This window comes from Heterocephalus glaber, unplaced genomic scaffold, assembly GCF_053883595.1.
Source record: "Heterocephalus glaber isolate CG9 unplaced genomic scaffold, H.glaber_assembly_v1.0 deba00001625, whole genome shotgun sequence".
Classification (NCBI taxonomy): Eukaryota; Metazoa; Chordata; class Mammalia; order Rodentia; family Bathyergidae; genus Heterocephalus; species Heterocephalus glaber.
Window position 1 is genome coordinate 229,952 of NW_028258392.1, and position 16,478 is coordinate 246,429.

The 16,478-nt window shown below is 33.4% G+C and overlaps 1 protein-coding gene across 2 annotated transcripts in view; it reads right to left on the reverse strand.

Annotated features, from left to right (window-relative positions):
• Positions 1-16,478, reverse strand: part of LOC147822405 (cadherin-12-like) — an 82,389-nt gene that overhangs the window by 38,793 nt on the left and 27,118 nt on the right. For both annotated transcript variants that reach the window (XR_015445716.1, XM_087196872.1), the window contains exon 2: positions 3,181-3,368. Coding sequence is in view for 1 of the 2 variants with exons in the window: in XM_087196872.1 (XP_087052998.1) it covers positions 3,181-3,366 (186 nt within the window). In the remaining variant the exon portion in view is untranslated. The remainder of the gene's footprint in view (positions 1-3,180; positions 3,369-16,478) is intronic.

Genomic DNA, 16,478 nt, shown 5'->3' on the forward strand with positions numbered 1-16,478 from the left:
CATATGCAGAATATATATTTTGGGGCTTTCTGGAAGAATTCAGTATACTAAACATGTGGTACCAGTATAAGCTTGATTTTTACATCCAAATTCTTATACTACAAGTCTATGCTGAGATATTGAAAGAAATTTACAGAAAATAATTTGAAGATTACTATGAAGCTGAAATGCTATTGTAGATTTTTCCAAACACATTTATTTCAATATACCTCTTTCTTCAAGAACTTCTAATAAGGATCAGCTAAAATTTTCTGAGAATTTACTTGTGGGACCAAATTGACTCCATTTTGGAGCCGTCTCCTTTGTTCTCTCAAATTTGTGCTTAAACTAAAAATTCACCACTTGAAATTCCTGAGTTTATTACCCAACCACCTGTGTACCCGGGGAGAGAGCGTTCCAGGCACACTATCTGTAGGATAAGCAGTTAATGAGCTGACTGTCCACACAAGATAGATGCGGCCATTAGTGGGTCTGCTAACGATCAGTATGTAACAACCGGCCGTTAATCTTTGCCCCTTTTCTCCCTCACAAAAACCAATACGTAATCCCCTTCGACCCCCAAAGCCTAGCCAACCAAAACCCTACACTTCATATGTATTGAGTATTAACCAATCACCTGGCTACTAATAACCAAAGCTTGTTGTATTCTCAATAAAAACCCTGCTAGTTAGGGACTCAGGGCTCTCAATCTCGATCCGCTGTGTCGGTGACAGTTGAGAGTCCCTGCTTAAGCTTGAAAAAACGACCCTTGTGTGCTTACATCGGAAACGGCCTCCTGGTGGTCTCTGGGACTTCACAATCTGGGCACAACATACTAGGTACATGTTTGAATAGTCTTATCACAGAATTTTCACCCCAAAAGATACTGTATTTAAATAAATACTGCCACTTTAATTGATTTTCACTTTTTCACGGGCTTTATTCACCTGGATATCTTCCTTTTATTTTTATGCAATCATATTGTCATATTAAATCAAGACCTACCTATTTTTGCATGTCTACAATCCACAAAATAAAATATATATTAAAGATAGATGATAGATAATTTTAAAATTTTGTTACAAAACCTCAGTTATTTTTTAGTCTGTAGGTTGCAAATGTCTTTTCTGGTAGAACAATAGGGTCCTAGTTAGGGATTACCTCTAATGCAGCCTTCTATAGAAGTTAAAGTAAACTGTAGCACTGCAAGCACACCCCCTGTTCTGTTTGGCAGTGTAAGTGCTCAGTTGCTTGCAGTAATTTGCCAAATCACCAGAATATTTATAAAGCTATTTCTTCATCTAGTGCCTTCTAGCCAGCATCTCTCAACTTCTCACCATTTTCACTGCTATAAGCATCACGCTTTCCATCGCTGTTTCCAGGACTCTCTAGTCTCTTCACTGCTCTATTTCTATTCTTCCTTCCTGCCAATGATTGTCTGCAAAACACACAGAGCAACCTGGCTCTCAAGAGTAAAGGTGACTTAGATCTCAGCTCACCAGAATTTCTCAAATCCTTTTCAAATTCAGAGTCCTTGGCCTGGCTTCAAGACTCCCCATGGTGGCATCTTCTTCCTCTGTCTGAGCTCGTCCCCAGCCCACGACTTCTTCCATCAGGGCCCTCCAGCGCCCCAGCCTCCTCATCTGCTGCACGCCCTCCTCAGAGATTTATTTTGCAACTGCTGCTCCATTTTTCACAGCATACATCAATTAGACCCTGCGTTGTGTCTCTTCCTTGTTTCCTCCTCACCAAAAGGTCTTTTCTGATCAACTCACTGTAAGACTCTGCCTTCCACTCTCTTGTTTGTCTTTTTACCTGACTTTATGTCTTTGAAGTTATCAATGCCCACATTGATTTTTTAGTTTCCCTGTTTATTTTCTGGCTTTCCTAGTTAAATGGAAGCTGCTGGAGAAGAGACACCGTGTCTCTTTAGCTCACTTCTGAGTCCATAGTGCATCTAGGAAATGATGGCCACTCCATACATATTTATTGAATGATGGAGTGAAAGTTATAGATAGTATTTGCAAATAAATTATAAAATGACATTATTTATAATGACAATATCAATATAAATCCGTACATAAATATGTATTTTATACATACTGTATTGCTTATTCTGAATTTGTTTTCCTGTGTAAAAGAACTTAACTTTTACTTGTTTTCTGATCTACTGATGTGAAATAGCTTCTATTATTTTTTCATATTACTTAGAGGATTTATTTGTTCCATTGAAATTGTTGTTTGCAAAATATTTAAGTATTACTCTTTCAGGGAATCTTTTTAGTGAAAAAAATTAAGTGATACGTCTGATTTGGTACTGAAGGGGAAAGAGAAATAAACTAACAAAAAATGAAGGATGACTACCCTAAGAATTTAATATAATTTCTTAAGGCTCTGCCTTCCTCTAGCTTATCTTTTTGTCTTGTTTTGTGTTTTTCAAGTTTTGAAATTATCACTGCCAAGGATGATGTTTAGTTTATTTGTTTAGCTTCTTTGTTTACTTTCTCTGTTTGTAATTTTCAAAGTCAGCCTAAATATATACTTTCGGTGACTAGACTTGAATTATATACACTGCAATCCGTAATTTCTTTCCAGTAGACCAACTAACTCTGTCCTCCCTCCGCCAACCTTCCCGCTGTCGATTTCTCTCATTCTCCCTCTCTGTTTCTATCTTTGTCCCTTTCTCCCCTGCCTGGTAACCTTCTTTATACTTTCTTCCTTAGTGCTTCCTCAATCCCTTTATTTCTCTTCCTTATTGTTTTCACTCCTTTGGTGATTAAAGGTCGCTTATATTCATGATGTTCCTCCACTGTGATATCAAAACCCACAAACAGGATATTTCATCTCAGAAAAATCAAAAAATGTTCAAGACCAACCCTGGTACAATAAGATTTGATTTCTGTATCTCGTTTTTCAATTAATATTTCATCTACATTTATAGCAATACAATGAATTTAAACTGTATGAATGTTAAAATAATGTACTCAAACTAATATGGATGATTGTTGAGCATAAACAAAACTGCCCTCTAATTCACAAAATAACTATGATCATAGAAGTGAAAATTTCACAGTTACTAGATTTTATTTAAAATATTGGCCAATGAGGAGAAATTAAAATTATTTCCTATTTTCCATTCTTATTTTTTCAGTTCTTTAATTACTCTTATGTAATCAACTTTCCAAAAACGTATCTAAATACCTTTTTGAGTTTGATGACTCCTTCTTGGGTATCCTCATCTGTGATGATGTCAAACAAATTTCCACCATCTCCTGGAACAATGTTGTACTCGATTTCTGCATTTTTTCCAAAATCAGGATCCACAGCTCTTATTCTTCTGATAGCTGAGCCAATAGGAGATGACTCAGGAACTTTCAGATGGAACATGCCTGATTAAAAAATATATATGTAGATACATTTGTATTGACACTGCATTTAGTTAAATATCCAGTAAAAATTTCAAGTTGAAGAGTATAATCCATAGAAAGTAAATCAAATTTGCAACATGATGGAGTGAAAAGTAGAAAAGATGCTTTTTATAAAGCGAAGGATTATGAATACAAGAAATAACTTCACTTTTCACTTCAGTGGGTCCAGCTGTGGAATTTTAATTTGGCAATAAAAGTGGGCTAAATTAAAATTACTACACAGAAATATTTTACATAGTAATGGTATTAAAGTATACTCTATATCAAATAGGAGGGTGAGAGTCCTCATACTTGGTATCAAGATAATTGATACTTATACAGAAGAATCCAAGATGAAAGATACATATTAAAGATGTAGAAAGAAAAATAAGATAGATCTAAAAAGATAGAAGTTGGACAATAGTAGATATAAGATACTTATCTATTAATAGAAAGTTAAAATTTTATATCATAAAAATACCTTAATACTACTAATCAACAATGACTTGAAATACTGAGCTATAGAACTACTATCTTAATTGAGCATTTAAATATAATATATTAGAAACTAAGATGTTACATATTAACTTTTCACTCTGTAAATACTTTGTACGTATTTTAAATCGGTATGTAAAGTTTGATTCCCCATTTTAGCATTAAAAGAGAAAAAAGTAAAATGATTATTTTAACCACCAGGTGGAGCACTTATATAACTGTGAAGTTGATATTAACAAAAACTAAAGAAAAATACTGTAAGATTATGAAAAATTGTAAATCCTACAGGAGTAAAATTATATATATAAATAGTTAAAATTTTACATATTATTTTAAAGTATGACAATAAAAATGCACATACTACTACTGATATCTCATCAAAGAAAAAATATGAGAATAAACATCATACACAAATCAAAGTAAGGAAAATAAAATAGAAAGAACTAAAAATAAGAAGCAAAATTAAACATAGAAATTCAGAGTTCTAATTTTGATACTGAAATTCCATTTCACATTGTATTAATGTATTTTGAATGGTAATTTTACATTGCTAAAACAAACACTGATTACATTTACAGAAATAAAGACTTATAGAAATTAATTTAAGAAAGTAAAGTTCATTCAACAAATCACATTACAATATTATATTTATTTGCCTCAATAATATTTGAAAAGCATAATTCCTTGTGTAGACAGTCACTTTTTTATTCATTCACTATTATTTTTAAATGTTTCATAGTTTTTTGTTCACAGTCAAATGCAAAATTAGGCAAATTCATCAGCCCTCACATCAGTTAAATCTTTCCATCTACCTCTTCTATCAACATAAATATTTTCATTAGTTTTTGTAAATTATGTTCAAATTAGCTTCATTTATATCCAGTAGACCATCACCTTAATCAATTGTATAGTTGTTCTCAGATATTCACCAAAAGTTTGTTTATTTAAGTTACACGGCAGAAGACATATCTTATATAGTGCTCTACAATATTATGACTGTTAATTGAATTACTATTATATCTATCTTCAAGGGGAAAACAATAAACTTTAAGTAAATAAATAACCAACAAAGACCAAAAAAAGAGCAAAAGTTCCTAGTGGCAATGCTGAAATGTTATGCAGACTTTTAGAGGAAATCTAACTGAAGGAAAATCAGATTTCTTCATCCCATTTGTAAGTATTCCTACACTAGGATTATCATTTTTAAATTTCTGAATACTTAACATAGCGATTGCCAGCTGTTGAATGTTTGTCGAACTCAAAATAGGATCTGAAATTGAAACAATCAGATCAAAGAGAAAAACAGTGAAAATATAGGTTATATTTTTTATTATCTCCAGAAAGAATAATGGAAGACATTTAAGGACAATCTGTCTGATTTCAGATAGCCACAAGAACATAGAGTCTAACGCGGTTTTTACCACCTACATTCTTCAGGGCATAAATGTTGTATAGGTGACTTAACAGGTAAATCATAGCTGGATTCTATTGAAGGACTCCAGAGATATTAGCAAATATGAGGACTGTTGAGTTTCTGTTGAGTGTAACAAGAAGCCAAGAGACATAGTTATTCAAGTTGTAGTAAAAGCTACAGGAACAAATCCCCTCCCTCAAAAGGACAAAATGCAGGAGTTATTTTTCATTTCCTTTTTTTTTTTTTTCATTTTCAATGTCTATTAAGTAGAATAGAGTTTATTAGAAGCTGTATCAGCATCCTATGCCTGCCATTGTGTGACTGGTTTAAGGATCTGGAAGAAAGAGAGAGTCTTGAATTGATAGTATGAATATATACTCCAATGTCGTGGCCCCTCATTGTTAGGAAATATAAGAAAGATGGAGGTTTTTGTTGAACAGTGCACTATAAACCCTCCTCTGTCAGGATATTTAGTTTTGAAACTTAATGTTAAAAATTAACAAGGAAATGGATGAAAAATATTTGGAGGTGATAAGAAGCTATTGAATGTAGTGAATTTCAATGGTTGCAGTAAGGGTGCATCCATGTACTGTGTAGGACAGAAGTTGGAAAATATCTTTAGGAAAATAGGTTGGCCAAAAGGGTTGGGGATATTTCATCTTGTGCTGTCTAAGTCATCCAGTGAGAACAACTTCAAGCTCATGGTAGATTCATAAGTGAGCTTTTCATTTGAAAAGTTGTTAAAAGCAAAAATGAAAGAATTAAATAGAATAATCTCTAAGGGATTGTGTGAGTAAATGTGAAGAGTATAGTCAGAATCAAATATTCCAGTAAAAAAGAAAAAAATTAAACAGTGAAAGGTAATCTAGAGGACATCCAATAATCTCAGCTATAGATGAGACAGCTTCCATATTAAGATAATCTGCTGAGATATGAATTTCATATTTTTAGAAGAACATTCATGAGGCCAAAAAGAATAAATGTGAAGACAGTCATTCTTTGTAGTGCTCTATCAATATGTTATGTGTCCAGTTATTTTGAATAAATTGTGATCTTAGAGCTTGTCCACACATTTTGTTATTATCTGATGGCTTTGGAAGACTTGTGAAAAATTGAAAAAGTCGCATTGTATAAAAATGACTGAGTTTAGCATTCCACTAACAAACCATCCCTCAAAATTATGATATGATCAAAGTAAAACATGGATTCACCACTTACATTGCCTTTGTGCACTGAGGTTTCAGTGCATATAAAACTGAAATAAACAGAGCAGTGGGTTTTGGGTTCTTTATATAAAAGACATACATTATAGTAAGGCAGATGACATACACGTTCATTAAGACAAGCATTTCTCAAGGAAATATTGCACCTGGTAATAAAGTCTACAGCATATGGAATAAATCTGAGAAACTATGCAATAGTCATGTCAGATTGTTTAGGCTATTTCCAGTGATTTGACATTTTATCATTTCTAGAACCCCAACAGTAGTAAAGCGGGGGTCATTTAGATTAATTTGAAACTTTAAACTATTCTGCAGCTATGCCAAAGTCAGATCATTTATGATGTACTGTGTAATTACACTGCTATCAACTTCTAGACATCTTACTTCTGACGCATATGAAACATCGTAGTGGCACTACCTGTACAAAGCAGATTAAGAAATAAAATAGATGACAAGAGGTTATCCACAAAGTCCATAAAAATGTATACTTCCATATGCATCAGATATACACACTATGCTTAACAAAATCACCATTTCCTGTGGAAAATGAGAAAATTGTTTGTAAAGAACTAATGTGGAATTAGAGTGATTGAATTCTCTAAGTTTTTACACTTAAAGTTCCTGGTTAATTACAAAGAAAAACAATAACTATTAGTAGTGATAGGTTAAGCATGCATTCACTAGTAACTGTCATTTGAAAAAATGCTTGCATTGTACTTTAATTATTAGTACTTGCATTGTGGGGGGGGGAGTAGTAGAGAGTATTTCATTGCCACTAAGGATAAAGGATATAAAATATATTTTCCTGCCAGGTGTGGTGCCCCACAGCTGTAATACCACCAACACTAGGCAGGTTGAGGCACTAAGAGGTTAAGGCCAGCTTGGGCCGCATGGTGAGTTAAAAGCCAGCCTGAACTACAGAGTGAGACCCTGTCTCAAAAAACCCAAACAAAACAAAACCCAAAACACATTTCTCTTTTATATTTTTTTCTTGGAGAAAATTCTCAAATATGAACATAAACATCAAAAGATATGTTTCCTTAACAAAATAAAAATTAAAGTCAAAATTCACTCAGATATATAAGACAAGGATAAAGATATTAAGCCAATGAATGCATTTTAAAAATCTATAACATTCAAAAATATGAATAGAAAGCAGGAAAGAAGACAGAATAATCCAACACAGATTCACTTTTGACACACGTTTATGTTTACCTCGATAAGTGTATAGTCACTAACATTATACACTGGTACCTCAGTTCATGAGCTTAATTTGTGCTATGATTTTGGGAAGGATGGCCACGCTTGCATTTATGTGGGAGAGAAGGCCAAGGTTGTACTTCTCACCCAATACAGATCTTGCAAACACAAAATGTTTTGCCAATTGGTTCTGTTTGCAAACCAAATTGTTTGCAAAGCATTTGTGAACCAAGGCACCACTGTGTATAACAAGTCAATGTTGACCTGTATATAATAGTGACCTAAATATGAGAAGAAAGTAATGTGGATATAATTAGCATTTAAAATATTAGAATGCTGGGAATATTGGAAGGTTGAGGAATCATTAGTTCAAATTAATAAGAAAATTAAACATCTCTAAATGCTTAAAAATATATACTTGAGACCACCTAGACTATTAAATAATGACACACATTTACATTGAAAATTAAGAAAATAAATATATAGCTAACAAACTGTTAACTATGTGTGAAACCGAATAAGCATTATTGATCATTTTCAATCACCTTTCTATGTATACAATAGTGTTTTCCTAAAGGAATGGCAATATGTAGTAGGAACCTTCCTGTTGTAAAGGTGAGGAGATGAAACAAAGGTAGTTATCAATCGAGTTGTGAAAGGTTATTTTAATTTTAAAGAATTTTTTCATATCTTAATTGGATGATTCAGTAATAAAAATATTTTATTGATTGGAAGACATTTCTAGTCACTTATTTCCTCAAAGCCTAAAGCCATGTTTTCCAACTGAGTGATAGAGATATCCTCCACAAGGAAAGATCCATCCTCATAACTAGGTTGGATTCAAGCTGATTTTTTAAATTCAAACACAGTAAACATACTGTGAATAAAATCATTCAGCAATGACATGGAAATCCACTCTGTGCTTTGTAGGATGAGGAAGGCACATGCTTCTGGAAGGTTCAAGTATTCGGCATCATAGCTTTACTGTCTGAGATTACTTAATTTTTAAAGGCTACAATAGAAACCAAACAAAAAGAAAGTAAAAGAAGTTTGGAGAACTCCAAGGTAAAGAGGATAGGAAAATATTGGTGAAATGCAGTGGAAAGCAAATTTAAGGAATCATGGAAGTTTACAAATGTTTTTATCTGAGTACAATAACTTTAAAGGTGTTGTAATTACCCATTCTAATATTGTAACTAGCCTTATACATGGATGTGAATTGCCATGCACACAGTATTCAACTTATTAATTGATAAAATTTTATAATTCTCTGTAACAGTAGCAATACTTTTTCTTAAACAATAAGAAACTCAGTCTTCTAAAATTTCTATTTCTGAGCAGCTAAATACAACACTGCGATATAGGTATATATATTTACATTTTTCTTTAAAATTATCTTTTGATAGTGAATTAATTACTAAGTGTTCCAGTATTCAGATTTTGGTATTAAGTTCAACTAAAACCTTTAGTAGACTCCTTTATAGAATTAATAAAGAAGGGAAGACACTCATAAATGAATAAAAGGAGTATGTAATCTTTTTTAAACATTACAGTTTGATCACATCAATAATCTAGTGGTGTAAAAGCCATCAATTAAAAACCAAGTAAAACAGCAAAGTGTCATCAATACTTAAAGCAAAATTCCATGATTCTATCAATGTTTGTTTTATTTAGGCTGAAAATATGAGATGAATCACCTTGATACTGGGTTTGTAAAATCAACTGATCAAAACCAGTCCCAACAGAAGTAATCATATGACAGAGTTGGTATGATCATAATTTTCTGCCCTGTGGGGTTTATTTTCTCAGTTACTTCCACTGTCACTTATTAACTCTAATATCAAAGGACCTTCACTATATTAATTTCTCTCTACTCATCTTGTCCCCATTTTCACTCATCCAAATGAAACACACTGTTAATGATTTCAATATCATAATAACATTTGGCCTACAACTATTTCCCACATCATTTTTTTCCTGAAATCCGAAAAGTCAACTCTTAATAATAATAATCCTCCGAAACAGGGCGTGTAGTTGACAGAGGAGACCAAGCAGAGACAGCTGGATGTCTCCAAAAATTATGAGCATTAGCTTCAAATGCACCCTCTATGTTGCCTGTAGAGCAGGCAGATTTGCAGGCGTAACTGGCTGTCCTTAGTTAAAACTTCTGTTTTAAGCAATTAATCTAAATCTGCTTCTCCTCTGTTAACTTTACTAGTTTTTTTCTCCATTATTGGCTTTTGCCTTGAATTTCACAGACAAAATAAAATGAATGATGCCACATAAGAGGCTTTTTCACTTTCCAAACCTTCATTCACACCATCCTGTGTCAGTTTTCCTGTTAGTCTGAACACACACCTGTGATGTAGAGTACAATAAAACATGTTTCCTTTTTGTCTTCAAATGTTATATTTCCTCTGTGAAATTTTTAATTAGATTAGTAAATTTTAACTTAGATTAATACATGTGTGCAGTGCAGAATGATTACATCCCTCATGGGGAGTTGGCACATGTGTAGAAAACAATTCTTTTCTCATCCTTCCCTGCTCTTCTCCATTCCCCTCCCTCCATTTCTTGGTCCTCTTCCATTTTGCAAAGGTAAATTTCCCTACTCCCTGTTCCCTACCTTTTTTTTTGCTCTTCATTTATATTTTGATTTCCTCGTAGAATAGAAAGCATATGATATTCAATCTTGTGTCTGGTTTATTTCACTTAACATTATGATCTCAAAATGCATTGATTTTCCTACAAATGACCGAATTTAGGCTTCATTAAATATTAGAATGTCTAATGTTCTCTTCATTTCCCAAAGTCTACCTTTGTAAATTAGAAACTGCCTATGTATCTTCTAATTAGTACCATGGTATGTTCACTAATTAAGGTTTTTCCTCCTTGCCATCCCACATCAAAAAAAGTCAATTGGGCCAGCAGCAGATGGACTGCACATTGGAAACTGCATGGTTTGTCAGGTGTTTCTGTCCTAGTGTTTCTTCATCATCGCCTTGCCTGGGGTATTCCTAACCACACACAAGAGGTGCCAGATGTAGGGGTTTAGGATACTCTTACTAAGATCTATGGTTTCTGTTTCTCTGGGGCTGACCGCCAAGTGGTACTTTGGAACAGCGCTTGAAGAATTTCCTCCTGTGGCCCCAAAACAGCAGCCCTGGCCCTGCTGTGATGGAACATGACTTTCAGTCTCCAGGTCTCCAAGCAGCCCAGTGCACATACAGAATCTAACTTAGAGGGAGATCTCTCTTGAAGGACTTAACATGACTCCAACTTGGTTTCTCCTTTTGATCACAGAATTTTTACCTTTCTGTTTGTTATCATGCATTTATTTTTCCAAACTAAAGATTCTTTTCCCTCTCTTTGCACTTTCCCAAGGCATGTTAGCTTTCTTAAGCATAAAGCAAGCTTTATTCTAGGGATTCCCTTTTTGTCTGGGATAATATATCAGATATTATTATTATACATGGTTTAACAGAAGGCTCCACATTCTAAACCTGAGAGGAGGGAAAAAAGACAAACACACCACTTACTTTTAAGGGATTAAAAAGTCTACATCACTCACTCCAAGAACATTTTCTGCAAAACATTTTCTTTTCACTACATTCCCTATGAAAAATTATTTTTAAAAGACCACAAAATACCTTGCTCTGACTGATGGCTCCAAGGGTCCTAAATGCATCCTGAAATTGATTATAATTTCTGAAATTTGATCTGGGACCATATTTTGCTATGCAGTATCTGTTGCATCTTAGTATCACGGTGAAAATGTTCACCTCTAATGTTCAGCTCTAGTTCTACTGATGACCATTTCCCCCTTCATCTCTGATTTTTATTTAACTACAGCAACTTGTAAATGTATTAAAGAATCCGTCTGCACAGTTTATACGGTTTTCTATTTGAGATATTCCTAAGAAGACCGAGTTTTTTCTTACTTGACTGTCTTAAAAAAAATATCTATTGTCCCAAATCTTAACTCAAGTACTCCTTTTATAACTTTACCATTCCCAACAGAATTTTTCATAGATTGCCCCTATTACCATTGCTATCTAACAATATCACACGTGTATGCTTTCTCTGCCTTCTGAATGCACCACTCAATCAAAACTTTCCTCCGGGTTTGCCAGACTCCTACATGTCACTGAATCCAGTGACGACAACCCTGCAGCATCCTTTTGTTTTTTTTAAGTATCTTTCTTCCTAACATCTCTACACTTCACAGTTCCGATTTCTCTCAACTCACAGCTTTCTCCTTTCCACCTTCCTTTGTTAGGTTGCAGAAGTGGATTCTCACTGCATATTAGCATTGCATGGAAAGATTTGAAAAACATACTGCAGCTGCTTAATTGTTCTGTGTTTAGACTTGAGAAACAGAATTTGTTAAATTCCCTTTGGCTCTGCTTTGCTATCCAGATGCGTTGTCTTAGGCTCATTTAAGTTTTCCTTTTCCTATGTATTTCATGTATTCCTTGGACTCCGTTTACTATCTTTACATTAATTTTACCCTCCCAACATACAAATTTTAGTTTCACACTTGATAAAATATCGTCTTGTTTAAAAACATCACTTTTACATGACTAAGACATTCCAGGCTTGAGATATTCAAAGATCCCAGGCTTGCCACAGCCCCCAAAAGACCTGTCTGATATCCACTGTCTCAGCAAGTAGTATCACCAACTCTCCAGTTCAGTAAAGTAGAATCCAGTCTCCACCACAAATCACTGATTTTGTTACTTTTTCAACACTTAAAAATCACTCAAGTCCTTTCAAATATTCCTGTTTTTCACAACTGCTCTAGCCCTCACCATCACAGATTCAGCAGCTCACACTTCTTCTTTGTGCTACTGACTGGCTTTCTTGTGTTGCCCTCTTCTCTGCAGCTAAAATCTCTTTCCCATGATGCACTGCAAGGATAGAAGGGCTCATTTTTATCACTCCAAGTAAAAACTGTTTTGATGACTGGTAAGGAAATGTATAAATCCGTGTGTGTCAACGTGAAGGAATGGAAGATATTTTTAAACAACGACTACCCTTGAAGTATAACAGACACTTATTAGTACTACTTACATACTGCTTTCTACCTTCTAGACACTTTTTGAAACACGGCCACAATTAACTGTTATCCTCATATTAAGACACATGCACAATGATTCGTTACCTCTCAGGTCCTAGTTAATGTTTAACAATCATATTAGAGAAGAGAGAGAATATTTATTAATAGGTCCTCATTTTAGCAATAGTATTATTAATTGGGTTAGGCACACTTAGGGAAATTTCAAAATATTTTTTTCTTATCAAAGCTTGAAGAACAAAGTCAGTGAAAATATGGAATAAAGAATATTAGGAGATGTGAGGATATTCTAGAAGAGACTAGAGCTCTAAAGATGAAATAATAGCTGCTTCTATCTCCAACAAAAAAAATTGTATTTTTACTTTTTCCTAATTATCCCTTATATATCTTGCGTAATTTTCAAAAATAAATTATAAATTATTGTTGAATGTTATAGTTGTGATAATTTGTACATTCAATGAACATATACTTGTATTGCCCAGTAAAATGAATTGTTTTATAAGATTTTTTTCAAAAAGAAAAAACAACACTGCATTAAAAATCTCAAACAGACCAATTCCAAGTGAAATATGCAACACTGCCCACTTACATTACTTAATGATACCCAGAATAAAAAGTGTTTCGGAGTGTTTTTGTATACATTTAATACATGTGAATTACGTGACCATGGTTCCTGTTACATAGTATTAAATATGATGGAAATCTTGGCAGGAGCTCACAGCATTTCAAGTGCATCAATAACTTTCCATCGTTCATCCATTTTACAGGGTATATTTAATATTCCCTTAAAGCCGCTATTAAATATGTAAACATTCCTTTTAGTTGCTTTTATCTTTGCAATTTCTGATCCAAGAAAATATGGCACATGGGTAATTCTCAGCAGTATAGCTTTATAACTTCATCAGAATATGACAAAGATAAAAATTTTCTTATAAACTGTAAGTTGAATACCTCATAAACTGTGCTCCTGACAAATATTAGGAATTAAAATTCAGCTGGGAATATCTACTGAATCAAAAGTTTGACTTCTCCCAAATTTTCTTTTGAAATACTAGGAAGATAGTCCAAAAAAATTGAAATTTTGGTTTATTTTATCCAAAACTGATTTTTAAATAACAGCCCATTCATTGATCTGCAATTTCTAAAATGCAATCATATATTTATGTACCATGTATGTACACAATGATTTTAATTTTGCGCAGGTGCCTGTATTTTAGTTCTTGAATACTCCCTAGTTTTACCTGTTCTTTTTTAAAATTAATTTTATTGGTACATTTTAGGTATACAATATAATGAATGACATTCATCATTGGAAATTTGCACTTTTACATAATCCATCTTGGTGCTTATTTTTTCCCGTTTCCCTGCCCTCCCTTCAATCCCCCACCCTTCACTATCTACAAAGACTTTGTTTCCATTTTTTCTTTTTCTCGTATTAATTCCATTCCCTTCTTTCTTTTCTCCTATCCCTCCCACTTCCCTGTTCTTTTTATTTATATAGCCAGTGTTTCACTTGTGTATAACTCTAAATCTTTCTCAGTATAAAATCTATTCATTGTTTTTTCATAGACAGCTGAAACCACTATTCAATTATTTTATTTTTTTATCTTTCACTCACCTTCACATTTTCAGAATTATGTATACATAACCTTTTAAATGATGCAATGTTTTCCAGTTGTCAAAATATTTAAGTATATTCTCCCACTGGCTAACTGACATTACAGATTTCAAGAATCAATGTGGACAGGGCCAGGGATGTAGCTCAGTGGCACCATACCTGCCTGGCAAGTGCAAGGTCCTGAGTTTGATCACTGGTACCAGAAAAAAAAAAAAAAACAGAATCAATGTGGACATTATCTCTTCAGACATCCTGACAGAAGTGCTCTGTAGTGATATGGATATCATTCCTCTATGTTTATGTATCATTCTGTGCATAAATTTATCACTATTTTTATTCCAAATTTTGTAATTGTCAGTTAACTGAACAATCTCCCCACTATACTTCAGCTGTTTGAAAGAAGAGATTAAACCTTTTGTGTTTTTATGCAGTACAAAGTAAAAATGATATAGTATTTTCACATTTAGACTTCAATTAAACTTGTGATTGGTAAGATATTTTCACGAAGATATATTTTATCCAATCTTTAATAAGACATTTCTTATATATCAGGATTTTTGTTTTGATATATCCCCATTTCTGGGTAGCATTCATAAAGATATGCTTGAGAGGTCCAATTTACATGTCTACCTAATTTAGGACCATTAGTCAGGCAAAAATAAAACAAAGAAACATGAATCATATAAAATAAGTCATGGCTCTTAGGATGTTTTATATTTATGGCTAAACACTGCCACAATTTTTGTTAGTCTACGTATTAAATGTTTGAAGTAGTTATATTTAATAGTCTCTTCTGACCATCATTCTCCATTCAAGATTTTCTAATACTCAAATTTAAACAGGGTGTGTTTTGTTTAATCTAATTTCATTTGGCCTTTGACCTCATATATCACTTCTGTTCATGTATCTTAGAAGTCATTTGACTCTGGCTTCTCCTTTGAGACTATATTTTCAGTAACTTCCTGCTCACCTCCACTCAAATTCTTTATATTAATAGAAAATTACATTCCTACTCAAATTATTTCTTAATGTATTCTTTATGTTACTTAATATATCCTATGAATGAAACAGATCCCCAAGCCATTTCCATGTTGTGCATGAAATGCTCCATATTTGCATTTACTTTTGCAAACAATTATCCTAGGTTTGCTCCACACTTATCATTTCTACTTCAGTCTTCACCACATAATCAAAGCAATTTTTTAACATACTGGTATGTAATATTCCCCTTTTACTCAAAGGCAAATACATAAAATTCTCTCATCATCGATTGCTATGCCTTATAGAGAAATGACGCAGATATAGATGAAGGTATAGCTAGATGTAGACATAGACATAGATGTCAGCATTGCAGACTTCTGCTTCATGATCAACTGTAGAGCAATTTTCCCAAAGATGCAGCATCATTCACCTTAGTAAATCATTCTTGGGGTAAGATTTAATCATGTGTTTGCTTCATTGTCTCTCTCTGACTCATGTTTACCCCACTGGGTATTTCAAGTATATTCCTATTTTTAGAATTAGATATACACATCTATAGATTTGTCTTCAAAGTGTGTTTTTGGCTATTTGACAAGTGTGAAGATATGTATTTCCATTCATATATTTTCACCATTAAGAACTATATATATATATTTTTATGTGTAGAGGTATGTATAATTACATGAAATTACAGAAAACTTTAACTTAGATATTAGTATGATTTTTATGCATTACAAAATTTTAAAAACCAGATATTTAACAAAACTAAGGAAATAATAACAACCAGAAAATACTTTCTTCCTGTGGAAAAAACCCCAAACTTAAATTGTACTATTGCCCACCAGTTCCATCTGTGTTGTGGATGGCAAGATTTCTCTCTTCCTATGCATGAGATTTCTCTCTTTCTATGCATTGTGTTTTCTTTATCCATTCGTCTGTTGGTCAATGAAGGGCTTTCATTATGGACATTAGGCTAAGAGAACTAGGTCATGCATAGGTCATGTACAGGTCATGTACAGGTCATGTGTAGGTCATGTATAGGTCATGTGTAGGTCGTGTGTAGGTCGTGTGTAGGTCATGTGTA